The sequence below is a fragment of the Chionomys nivalis genome, chromosome 2 (assembly GCF_950005125.1).
Source record: "Chionomys nivalis chromosome 2, mChiNiv1.1, whole genome shotgun sequence".
NCBI classification, from domain to species: domain Eukaryota; kingdom Metazoa; phylum Chordata; class Mammalia; order Rodentia; family Cricetidae; genus Chionomys; species Chionomys nivalis.
Window position 1 is genome coordinate 68,603,438 of NC_080087.1, and position 12,537 is coordinate 68,615,974.

The 12,537-nt window shown below is 49.7% G+C and overlaps 1 protein-coding gene across 1 annotated transcript; it reads right to left on the reverse strand.

Moving 5' to 3' along the window:
- Nucleotides 1-76: 76 nt before the first annotated feature.
- Tmc4 (transmembrane channel like 4) lies at nucleotides 77-12,268 on the reverse strand. Its single transcript, XM_057761611.1, has 15 exons — nucleotides 12,181-12,268; nucleotides 10,992-11,193; nucleotides 9,282-9,427; nucleotides 8,784-9,016; nucleotides 8,547-8,668; nucleotides 5,960-6,107; nucleotides 5,285-5,452; nucleotides 4,904-5,067; nucleotides 4,156-4,282; nucleotides 3,838-3,935; nucleotides 1,550-1,733; nucleotides 1,136-1,266; nucleotides 892-1,044; nucleotides 406-484; nucleotides 77-303 (listed from the first exon to the last, which is right to left on the reverse strand). The coding sequence occupies exons 1-15, from the start codon at nucleotides 12,248-12,250 to the stop codon at nucleotides 235-237; spliced, it is 2,094 nt and encodes a 697-aa protein (XP_057617594.1). The 5' UTR covers nucleotides 12,251-12,268; the 3' UTR covers nucleotides 77-234.
- Nucleotides 12,269-12,537: the final 269 nt, after the last annotated feature.

Sequence of the window (12,537 nt, forward strand, 5' to 3'; positions counted from 1 at the left end):
ACCCAGGCCATTGACCAGGCCCCTCCCCAAACTCTGTCCAAGGCTTCAGGACCGGGTTTCAAAATGTGTAGCGACCTCGGCTATTGTTTATTAATACGGTTCAACTGAGTGAGGTGCTTGGTGGCGGAGGCCGTAGGTCTCGATTCTAGAGATGAGAGGGTACTATAGGAAGTCACTGAGGTGTCCAATCGGTCTGAAGGGCTGAAGGTGGGATGACATTTCCAGCCAGACTGGTCAGAGAGTTCCATTCGCTGAGCTTAGAGCCACGGCACGCTGGGCTAGGAAGACTTTATTCTTCGCTTCCTGAGGGCAAAGGGGGATGAAAGTGAGACACACCTTCTCTTCACTCGTGTCCTTCTTCCCATGTTCTCAGGGAGCCCTTTCCAGGGAACCACCCTGGCTCACCGTCTCGATCTGGCGTTTGAGCTCAGAAATGAGGCGTCCGTAAGAGTTAGCCAGGGCTACTGTATACGCCATCAGGATGCTTAGGAGAACAGGAATGAAAGTCACTCCAGGAAAACAAAAACTATATATCTATATATATCTTCAAGATATGGCTCCTTAGAAACCTGAATCAGGACCCTCAAAACCCTCTTGAGACTCCATTCTCTTCTGCCTCAGACCTAGGAGTCCATACCTCTGCCCTCCTCCTTCAGATCAGGAGTCTAGGCTGCAGAGACCTCCTTTAGACCCAGGGTTCCAAACCCAGACTTCTTTTCTAAGGCCCAGGAGTCCAGACCACAACCCTCCTGCTCCAGATCTCGGTAGGCCTCAGTTCCCTTCCATTCCACATAGGTATCCAGGTTGCAGCCCTCCTCTCTAATACTTAGGTGCTCAGCCCCCCAAATCACATATATCCAAACTGTGACCCCAAAGTCTGGAACCACTCACCAAGAGAGGATCAGAAGGGGTACAGCAAAAGCCTGGGTCCCCAGAAAGTAGAGAAAGTTCTGGGCAGTCTGAGGGAGGCTTTCAATGGACTTGGGGATCTGGACCCAAATAGACTTCCCTTGGAATGGGCCACACAGTTTAGAAGGTGGGATCCTGCAGGCAGAGACACACTGAGCTCAATCAAATAGGGCCAGAGTGAGGACCCTGTGATGAACGCAATGGAAAAGGCGCCTCTCAGACTTACAAGAAGATACTGTAAAGCACCGGGACAGCAGAGATTGCCAGACCCACAAGGAGCACCAGGGGGAAAAAGAAATTTGCTGTGGAGGCTCGGAAGGTGCGTGAGGCCGGTGAGTAAATGGAGAAGAGCGCCATCTGCGGGAAGAGGTGAGAAATGGAGATCTGAGACCCAAGGATCAGTCCTGTGGTTTCCTCTTTTCCCATCTTGGAGTTTTGGCCTCCTTTGAGGCAGGACCCAGATGTCTGAGCCACCTCAGACATCAGATTTCTTTCTCTGGGCTCAGGACTCTGACTTCCAGCACACTTCTCCCTCCCTTGGGGCTCAGTCATCAAAGGCCCTGACATCCTCCTTTCCCTAACCCAGGAGTATAGCCCCAACATCTGTCAGCTCAGACCCCCGGATCGTCCTCGGCCTCACCTTCTTCAGACAGAAGAGTATCAGGAACTTGGCGGTGTTGATCAAAGGTAGCAAAGGGCAGAAAAAGCTTCCCACCCAGACCACAGTCTGAGCGTAGATGAGCCCCAACACCTCGTCGGGCACCTGGAACTCCAGAGTCCCCATCATACGACCCAATGCCCCAGGACAGAGGCCGCAGAATATCCTGAAGGGCAAGGTAGGGCAGTCATAGGCCTGGATGTTTTTGGGTCTTCCCAACCTTATCATCCAGCCCATTATTTTGTAAAGGTTTTTTGAGACAGGGTTTCACTGTAGTTTTGGAGCCTGTCCGGAGCCTGTCAACTCTTGTTGACCAGGCTGGCCTCAAACTCACAGAGATCGGTCTGTCTCTGCCTCCTGAGTGCTGGGATTAAATGTAAAGGACTTTTAAGATCTGTGATCTATGTTCCAGAACCTGGTTTCAAAGTTACCTGATCTAAAATACTAAGAGTAGGAGTGGAGTCAGAGAGAAATAACTTTAAAAAGAGCGGGTGGGGATTTAGGTGAGGAAAAGGAAGTTAAAACTGTATCTGGAGAGTGGAAGGATGCTGGATGTGGTGACTTAGACTGGCAATCAGAGCCCTAGGAGACCGGATCGCCACCAGTTCCAGGACAGCCTGAGCCACAGACAGAGTCTGGGAAAAATAAAAAGGGATGAGAGAGACAGTTCAGTGGTTAAGGGCCTATACTGTGCAGATGTGGTGGCACATGCCTTTATTCCCAGCACATTCAACACAGAGGCAGGTAGATCTCTGGTGTGGAAAGTCCTTCTGTATTAGTTAATGAATAAAGAAGCTGCTTTCAGCCAATGGCTTAACGATATATATATATATATATATATATATATATATATATATATATATATAGAGAGAGAGAGAGAGAGAGAGAGAGAGAGAGAGAGAGAAAGAGAGAGAGAGTAGGAGGAGTCAGTGAGTAGCCATTTAGCCCCCAGAGGAAAAAGACACGAGCCACTAGCTGGAACCTTGCCAGTAGGCCATGAGCCTCGTGATAAAATATAGAATAGAAATGGGTTAATTTAAGATGTAAGAGCTAGTAAAAAATATGCATAAGCTAATAGGCCAAGCAGGGGTGTAATTAATATAGTTTCTGAGTGATTATTTTGAGCAGTCTTTTTTTTTTTTGTTTGTTTGTTTTTTTTTTTTTTTTTTTTTGAGCAGTCTTTGATGCCAGATCTCTGTGAGTTTCAAGGCTAAGCTAGTCTGGTCTACACAGAGAGTTATAGGACAGCCAGGACTGTATAGAGACCCTGTCTCTACATACAAAAAGGGGGATGAGGGGCAGACTCCTCTATAAGAGGACCAGAGTTCAATTCCCACCACCTGTATCAAGTGGTTTATAACCACTTGTAACTCCAGTTTCAAGGGATACACTTTGTTCTTGTTTCCATGGGCACCTGTGCGCACTCTACCACCCCGGCTGGAGAGATGGTTCAGCGGTTAAGAGCACTTCCAAGATGCTGAGTTCAAGTCCCAGCAACCACATGGTGGCTCACAACCATCTGTAATGAGACCTGGTGCCCTCTTGAGGAAGAGACCTGGTCAAATTGTCCTCATCAACTTAGACCATGAAACCCAATAAGGACAAGTTCAACAGAACCACCAAATATGGGCTGCCCATGCACGCTTCAGCATTGCCAGGGCATAATTTTTTTCAATTTTACTCCACCCCCCCACATAATTAGAACAAGTAAATCTTTAATATATATATATATATATATATATATATATATATATATATATATATATATTGTGTGTGTGTGTGTGTGTTAGAAGAGACAGCTCAACAGTTAAAAGCATTTATTGGACAATTATGAGAACCAGAGTTAAGATCCCAGAACTCTGGTCAGACATCCTGGCATGCTTGTAACTGAGAGGGCCAGAGGTAGGAAAATTGCTGGGGCTTGCTGGCTTCTTGCCTAGCTAAGAAAATGTGAATCCCAGGCTCAGAGAGAGAGAGAGAGATCATGCCTCAAAGGACCAGGCAGAGAATGATAGAGGAAGACTCATCTGACTATCCCCCTACACACAAGCACACAGCATATGCTCACACAAACACATATGCACACTAATAAATAAATAAGATAAAATAATAATAAAGAGGGCTAGAATATCTAGCTCAGTGACAAACTACCTTGTTTGTGTAAAGACCCCAGTTAAAAGAAAATTGGTAGGAGAGAAAGTGAGACTCTTCGACAGGAGTGGGGCCTGCTCCAGTAGGGGCAGAGCTACAAGGAGGGGCAGGACACTTACTTCCTAGGAAACTGGACCAACAGCATGACCAACAAGCCTATCAGCAGATCGAAGACCACAAGTTTGTACATCTCCTGGCCCAGCCGAGTCTCCCAGCACTGAAGAAGCAAGAAATCAATAGACCAGACCTTCCAACATGGAGGTTCAAGCATCTGATGCTCCAAATTGCTAGCAAGCATCAGAAGCCCCACTCATAAAGTGCATGGGTGAGGGCTTCTGTGTTTATAAGCAGCCATGTTATATTCTCTTCCCAAACTAACAATCCCTGTCCTACCTGTAAGCACAAGAATGCCCCACATGCCCCCACAGCGTTCTCACCGGAAGTTCTTTGTAATTGTAGCCACAGGCCTTGCATCGTTCTGCCTCCATGTTTCCCCCACATGTGATCTGATTCCACAGAGAAACCAGGAGGAACACCAGGGAGACCAGACGCAAAAACACAGTCCTGTAAGATGAAGATGGAGAAAGGGACTCACACTGCTGCCATGCAGACCATGCAGTCCCTCCTTCTTGATGCTCTCCCATGATCCCCTCCCATCTTCTCCCTGCTGCCTTCCATAGAGAAAGGAACTGCATTTCAGTGTCAGGATTTGAGTCTTGAAGACCCTGGATCTCACATGCAGAGGACTTCCCTATCATATACTTTTCATAGGTGTGGTCCTGTACATTTGTGTGTACATGACAAGTATGCTAGTGCCTGCAGAGGCCAGAAGGAGTCTCATTCAGGCAGTTGTGAGCTCCCTGATATGGTTGCCAGTCCTCTCCAAGAGCCATCTCTAGAGCTCCTTTGTCTTCACACACACACACACACACACACACACACACACACACACACGTGCATCCCATAGTGAGTGTGTGGAAATCAGAGGATAACTTTGTGCATTCGGCTCTCTCCTTCTGCCTTTGCATTCTTTCTGGAGATGAACTTAGGTCGCCAGACTTGCACAGCAAGCGCCTTTACCCTCTGAGCCATCTCACGGGCCCAGACTTCTCTGTCTTGTTTGTGGAACCAGAGACCCTTTCTCCCTTCTCCCAGAGCTCCCATCCCATCCCATGAGTCCAGAACCGAAGCAGGATCAAGGCGATTTGGTGGCTGCGAGTGTAGCCCTCTAGTGAGGTAATGAACTTGAACACGATAGGCAGCACGAAGTTGAACACGGAGATGGAAATGGATGGAAGATAATCCACCAGAAGCTTGAGGAGGGGATTTTCTTGAACCACTGGTGTCTCCTGAGAGGGAGTGTGGAACAAAGAAGGAAGGAAGCTGAAAGTCCGTCCTTAGCCTCATTTTACCTCAAAGGACCCGAAAATCCCAGACCTCCCTTTCCCAACCCTCCTAAGATCCTCCTAAGACCTCAGTTCTCTCTCACAGAGCTTCACCCTTGGAAATGTGATTTCTAGGACCCGCGAACCCTCCACCTCCAAGACCCTTCAAGATCCTTTGTACCTGCAGCGTCACGGTGTACTCTGTAGCCCAGTAGATGCCATAGAAGGCCGCCCCCAGGAGCGCGAGGATCAGCAGGTTGAGCAGAGCCCTCACCGACCACACCTTGACTCTCTGGCCCAGCGTCTGTTCCGCAGCACGGCGCCTAACCATGGCTTCCTCCAGCTCCACCTGAGGCCAAGCAGAACACTGCTGCCAGGGATAGTTCCCTCCAGGCCTAGTTCTTCAGATGGAACTGATACAGTCCTCTCCTTGCTCCATACCCTCCAGTGATGTCCATGAGACCACTTAGCTCTTGGGCCACTGACCCTCTGCAGCCCGGACTTGCATCCAGGGTCCACCCTTCTCAGCCTAACCTAAGATCCCCAAACCTCGCCCCTTTAAGGCTCTGCCTTCTGTCCAAAACCCACCCCGTGCAACCTAGAATCCCAGGATCCACTCCCCTGAGACTCTAAGCCACTTTGTTTTTTAAGCCACGTCCCTATTTCACTTTGGACCGGTAGTATTGGGCTGCGCGTCTTCCCTAAACGAGTCCATTCCCTCAGTACCCCCCTCCTCCATGCCACACATTCCTAGTGTGGCTTCCCCTTAGTTCTGTCTCTCCCTGTTTCTTAGCAAAGCACTGCTCCCATCGCAACCAGGTCTTGTCCAGTTGTAGCCCCGCCTCCCCGAGCACACCTGCAGTTCGTACAAAATGATGCGCTGGCGCAGCCGCACGTGCACTTCCCCGTGGAGGCCAAAATTCCAAGCTGAGAACACCCGGTGACTATAGCTGGTCAGAACATCTGTCTCGGCCAACAGAGTCTCCTTCAGCCCGGACACCGAACTGAGAGAAGAGACCACGAGAACAGGGCGTTTAAGAGTGTCGGTGGGGGCATCTTACTTATGGGACACAACTCAAAGACCTGTGATCAGGTGCCATCTGCTGCAGTCAGAGAGATACGCAAAATCTTTGGGATCAAAGGCTAACAGAGCAATCTGGGAAACAGAAACCCTAAAGCGACAGAAAGACCTAGGAGAGACTCCAGTGGAAAGAGGGAGAGACTTAAGAATAAGACAGAGAAGAGAGAACAACAACAAAAAAAGACATTCTAGAGAGGAGGCAAGCTGGCCTGGTGGCATGTACTTCTAATACCAGCACAAAGGAAGCGGAGTCAGGAGGATTTCTGCATGTTCAAGGGCCAGCCTGGCTACATAGTGAGTTCCAGACCAGCCAGAGGTAGGTATGCAGGGTAACAAGGTAACTGTCTCAACCTGCCCATTAAGACAAGTGGGGGGAGGGGGAAAGACTAGAGAGACTGAATAAGAAAAAGGGATGAGGGCTGGAGAGATGGCTCAAAGGTTAAGAGCACTGAACTGTTCTTGCAGGGGTCATGAGTTCATATTCCCATCAACAACATGGTGGCTCACAACCATCTGTAATGAGATATGGTGCCTTCATCTGGCTTGCAAGCAAACATGAAGGCAGAACACTGTATACAAAATAAATAAAATAAATGGAAACTTTAAAAAGAAGAAAGGATGAAAACAAAAAGAAGATAAAAATAGACCTGGCCAAAGAAACTATGTCTACCTTTGGGGAGTGTCCCCACATGGTCCCTGCATCTTCAGAGACTTCATTCTTTGTACTTAAACCTGGGGAACATTCTTTTTATGCAAATCAGAAGGGATTCCTATATTTAAAGAAAACTATCGGGGCTGGAGAGATGGCTCAGAGGTTAAGAGCACTGCCTGCTCTTCCAAAGGTCCTGAGTTCAATTCCCAGCAACCACATGGTGGCTCACAACCATCTGAAATGAGATCTGATGCCCTGTTCTGGCTGCAGACACACAGACAGAATATTGAATACATAATAAATAAATAAATAAATATTAAAAAAAAAAAAGAAAACTATCACAGAGCTTCTCCCACCTTCCAAACCAACCAGGAAGCTGTGTGTGTGTCCGTGTGTGTGGTATATGCATGAATGTATAGGTGCTCTAAGGATTGTGTGTATGTGTTTAGTGTATGCATGAGTGTATGGGTACACTTGGGAATATGTGTGTGCATGTGGCATATGCATGAAAACATGGGTGCACTTGTGCATGTGTGTGTGCTTGTAGGCCAGAGGTGTATTCCAGGTGTCTATCACTCTGCCTTTTAGTTTTTCAGATGGAGTCTCTCACTGAACCTGGGACTCACTGTTGAGGAGAGACTAGCTGGCCAGTTAGCCCCTGGGATCCTCCTGTTTCTGCTGCTGTCCCCCACCCCCAGTGCTGGGGGCTACAGATGTGTGTTGCTGGCAGCTCTTCTGTGGGTTTTGGGAATCCTAACCTAGGTCTTTGGGCTTCTGCTGCAAGCACTTTATCCACCAAGCTATTTCCTCAGCCTTTGTATGTTGTTTTGTTTCGTTTGCTTGTTTCAAGACAAGGTTTCTCTGTGTATCTTTGGCTGTCTGTGAACTCATGCTGTAGACCAGGCTGGCCTCAAACTCACAGAGATCTGCCTGCCTCTGCCTCCCAAGTGCTGGGATTAAAGGCGTGTGCCACCACCACCAGTGTGTGTGGTGGTCAGAAGGCAACCTGTGGAGGAGTTGGCTTCCTCTCTGTCCTAGGCAGGTCCTGAGAAAGGAAGTCAGGTTTTCAGAAAGTGTTCCTACCCATGGCAAAATCTTGCCAACTTAGTGTTCTATTTCTTGATATCGTTGGGGATTTTGTGATGGAGCCTGGAGCTCAAGGTAACTTTCCTGCCTTATCCTCCCAAACACTGGGATTATTATAATTATGAATCTTCAAAACAGGCTTTCATATGCTTATTTAATGCCTCACCTTAGGGTATACCACTAAGTAAGCAGGGGTGGGGACTTCCCAACTGTGCTCTCTTCTTTCTGCCTGTCTGTTTGTCTTTTTCTAAAGAGACAGGATCTCTCTGTGTAGCCCTGCATGTCCTAGCACTCAGTCTGTAGACCACACTGGCCTCAGAGGTCCATCTTCCTCTGCCTCCCTAGTGCTGGAACTAAAGGAGTGGGACAACATACTCAGCCAGACAGGACATTTCTGTGTAGCTCAGAGTGCCCTTCAAATTACTCTGTAGCCCAGACTGACCTTGAACCCAAAATAAGCATCCTGCCTCAGCCTTCAAGTGATGAGACTGCTAGCTTGGGCCTCCACACCAGGCTTTAAAATAGATTTCAGTGCTGAAGAAACGACTCCTGGGGGTGGGCGGGGCTTCTATACTACCTCCAGTTTCCCCTTCCTATCAGAGTCAGGATGTGGGTGTCACTAACCGGTGTAGGATGCACAGCAAGTAGATGAGCCCGATGACAAAGACGGAGCACAGGTAAGTGATGGGCAGGTTTGATCGGGGCGGGTAGAACCCATAGAACAGAGGAGACCATTCTAGGTAACCCTGGGAAGGGAGAGGGAGAGCAAGGGTCATTATGGGGCTAGGTGGAGGCAGGGGTCAGTGAGCTGGGTGATCTAGACCATAGGCCATTGAGGAAACCAGGGACCATGGTACCTACCGCTCCAGAGAGCAAGTTGAAGAGCTGAGTGGAGAAGGTGACCAGGCCCTGAGCTTGAGGGGTATAGGAACCACAGGGTGAGGAGATGTTAGGGCTAGGGGGACCTGGAGGAGTCCCTTCCAACCAGGTGGGGATCAGCTTCATGCAGACTTCAATCACAGATGCCACTAGGTTGAGAAAGAGCAGGAAGCGCAGCAGGGAGAAGTAGGACTCCGTGCCTGCTCCAAACTGGCCTGCAGGGGGCAGCAGAGAGGCCTCAAGTCCCTCACTAGTACAGTTCTGATGGAGTCCAGGCCCCAGCCCTGTCTCTCAGACCCAGCTCTCCTCCCTCAGACTCAGTAATCTAGAACAAAGTCCTGCCTCCCCCTCAGACCCTGGAGCCCAGGCACCAGCTCCCTCCCTCATACTCAGGGGCGCAGGCCATAGCCCTCTTCTCTAAGGCCTAGAGTCTGTGCCCCAGACTCCAGCCTTCCTTTCCTCAGACCCCAGGCTCCACACCCCCAATCTTCTTCAGCGTCCATGCCCAGGGCTGTATAGTTTGAAAGCCTTCTTTCATCTTTCCCTTGGTCTTGGAAAGCTGTCGGGTCCAATGGGCAGCCTTAGATTCAGAGCCAGAGGCCACCTGCTCTCTAGCCTGCCTCTTCCTGGAAGGAAAGAAGAGTCAGAGTCAGAGGGTGAAGGGCTTGGAAGCTACAAACTGGGAACCGCCCAAAGATAGAAACAACTTGACCCAGTAAGGGTGGAGATGTGGTATACTGTATCCATCGTGGAATACTCTTTAGCAATTAAAGAAGAAACAAATCTACTTTATGTATAGGAAGCAGGGCACAAAATAACAACAGAGTCATGTATGGTGGCACACACTTGTAATCCCACCAGTGGTCAGGGGGAGGCAGGGGGATTCAGAGTCCAAGGACAGGCTGGTCAGATTAGTGACATGCGTTTTTTTTTTTTTTTTTTGGTTTTTCGAGACAGGGTTTCTCTGTGGTTTTGGAGCCTGTCCTGGAACTAGCTCTGTAGACCAGGCTGGTCTCGAATTCACAGAGATCCGCCTGCCTCTGCCTCCCAAGTGCTGGGATTAAAGACGTGCGCCACCACCACCCGGCCAATGACATGCTTTTGAAAGAAAATAAAGAAGTCGGGTGCGGTGCACCATTCCTGCTTGTAGCCCCTCAACTGGGAGAAAGACTAGTGCAAATTCGAGGAGAGCTTGGGATAAAAAGTGATTTCAGGTCTGTCTGGGTTAGAGAGTGAGACCCTGTCTCAACAAAACAAAACAAAAAGGCTGGTGTGATGGCTCAGCAAGTAAGGGCAATTGTGACCAACTCAAAACTTGTGTCTGATTCCTGAGCCCCACATGGTAGAGCAAAAGAATTGGCTGCTGCCTGCTGTCCTTTGAGCGCCACAGAAAGCCTATCGGGCATGCTATCGGGCACACACACCAAAATGTAAAAGAGAACAGTCAGGTAGTGGTGGCGCATGCCTTTAAGCCCCCCAGCACATGGGAGGCAGAGGCAGACCATCTCTGGGAGTTCAAGGCCAGCCTGGTGAAGAGAGTGAGTTCCAGAACAGTCAGGGCTATTACACAGAGAAACTCTGTTTAAAAAATTCAAAGGGAAAAGAAGGGGGGGGGTAGAGAACAAAACTAACAAGAAGGAAAGAAGGAAGGCTGGGAGAAGGAAGGAACAAAATGAAAAATTAAGTCTTCCTGATTCTCAGCCTGCAGTGGTGGCACATGTCTTTAATCCCAGCACTCAGGAGCCAGAGGCAGGTGGATCTCTGTGAGGCCAGCCTGGTCTACAGAGTAAGTTCCAGGACAGCCAAGGCTCTATAGAGAAACCCTGTCTTGAAAAACAACAACAAAAGTCTTCCTGATTCTCTAACACAAAGTTCAGACCAAGCCCAGGCAAACCTTACCCTGGCTAGTGGCAAGGCAATAAGGAAAATAACCTATTGCCAGGTGGTGGTGGTGCATGCCATTAATCCCAGCACTCAGGAGGCAGAGGCAGGTGCATCTCAGTTTGAGGCCAGCCTGGTCTACAGAGTGAGTTCTAGGACAGCTAGGGCTATTACATAGAGAAAACGGTCTCGAAAAACAAAACAAAACAAGAAAAGAAAAGGAAAGGAAAGAAAGAAAATAAACTATTGAAATCAGAAAGAGTTCCTTGACAGAAAGAGGTGTCAGGGTGTCAGAGAAGAGGGGTTCACCTGTGTTCCCGCCTTGCCTGCATAGGCCAGGGAAGTTCTCGGGAAGGGTGAGATTCCATTTGGTCAGTTTCTGAAAAGGCCTGAGGACTCCTTCCTCCATCTCCATCCTCATCCAGTGTCCCCCAAGGGAGCACACCAGGGCCACGGTAGCGAAGAGTAGCAGCACTTGGGAGGTTTTTCAGCACGGAGGCCAGTGATGGGCCTGGTCATGACAACAAGGATTGGAAGACAGTGAAGACTGGGCTACAGCCCTTTCCCCTCAGACTCAGGAGTATAGGTCTCAGCCCACCTCCCTCAGACTTAGTCCTCTTCCAGGAGTCCAGTCCTCCTCCCTCTGACCCAGGAGCCCAGGCCCCAGCCTCCTCCCTCAGACTCAGGAGTCCAGACCCAGCCTCCTCCCTCAGACTCAGGAGTCCAGACCCAGCCTCCTCCCTCAGACTCAGGAGTCCAGACCCCAGCCATCCTCCCTCTGACCCAGGAGTCCAGGCCCCAGCCCTCCTCCCTCAGACTCAGGAGTCCAGACCCAGCCCTCCTCCCTCAAACCAGGAGTCCAGGCCCCAGTCGTCCTCCTTCGGACCCAGGAGTCCAGGTCCTAGCCCCCCCTCCCTCGGACCCAGGAGCCCTTCTCCCTCAGATTGAGGAATCCAGGCCCAAGTCCCCTCCCTCACGTACATGGGTCCAGGCCTTAGCCCTCAGGCCTAGTTCTCAGGTTCACTTCTCCCAGGAGTCTATACTCAAGTTTCTCCTCCCCCAGGGCTATAGATCCCATCATTTCTCCCTCATCAGGGATTCAAGGCCCTAGTTCTTATCCCTCTGATCCAGAGATCCAGGTCCTGGCCTTCCTCATACTGTTTCAAAACCCCAGGCTCATACATCCATACTTCTAGACACTCTTCCTAAGGTTTTCAGGTGTGAACCCCCAGATCCCTCCTACCCTAAGTATGCGTCTGATCTTCAACTTCCTGTTCCCTTACTGGAACTTGGAACCCCTGGGCCTTCCCGTGCCTGATACTAGTGACCCAACCCCTGTCCTCCAACACTGTAACTAGGTCTGTGCACGGTTCTTCTTCAGGGGTTCCGAGTTTCTGTCTCAGGAAACCCAGGAAATGAAATCCCTTGTGCTCTCAGGTTCAGGACCTCAGCTTCTTTCCTTGATGTTCTGACCCGACTTCCCAGGACTCTCTCCTACCTGTTCTTGCCCTCGCGGAGCTAGACCAATCCCTGGACTGGCCCCAGGCTTCCATGGGAAGTTCTTCCATGTTTGTGGATGTATTTTGCACCTGTTGTTTCCGTGTCTCCAGGCCCCTAGGGTGGGGACCGCCCTAGGTAAGGGAGGGGCATGAGGCAGGGATGTACCTGGCCACTAGGTGGCCTGAGGTAACTATGCTACACTTCCTATAAAGCTTTAAAAGGTCTCCTGGGAATTGAAGTCCTTACTGGCTGAGCCTGCAAAACTTGATGACAGCGGTCAGTATGCCACACTGACAAGCTGGGCTAAGTGTACCTTGGTGGTTTGTCGCCCATAGACACACAAACAGATGCACGT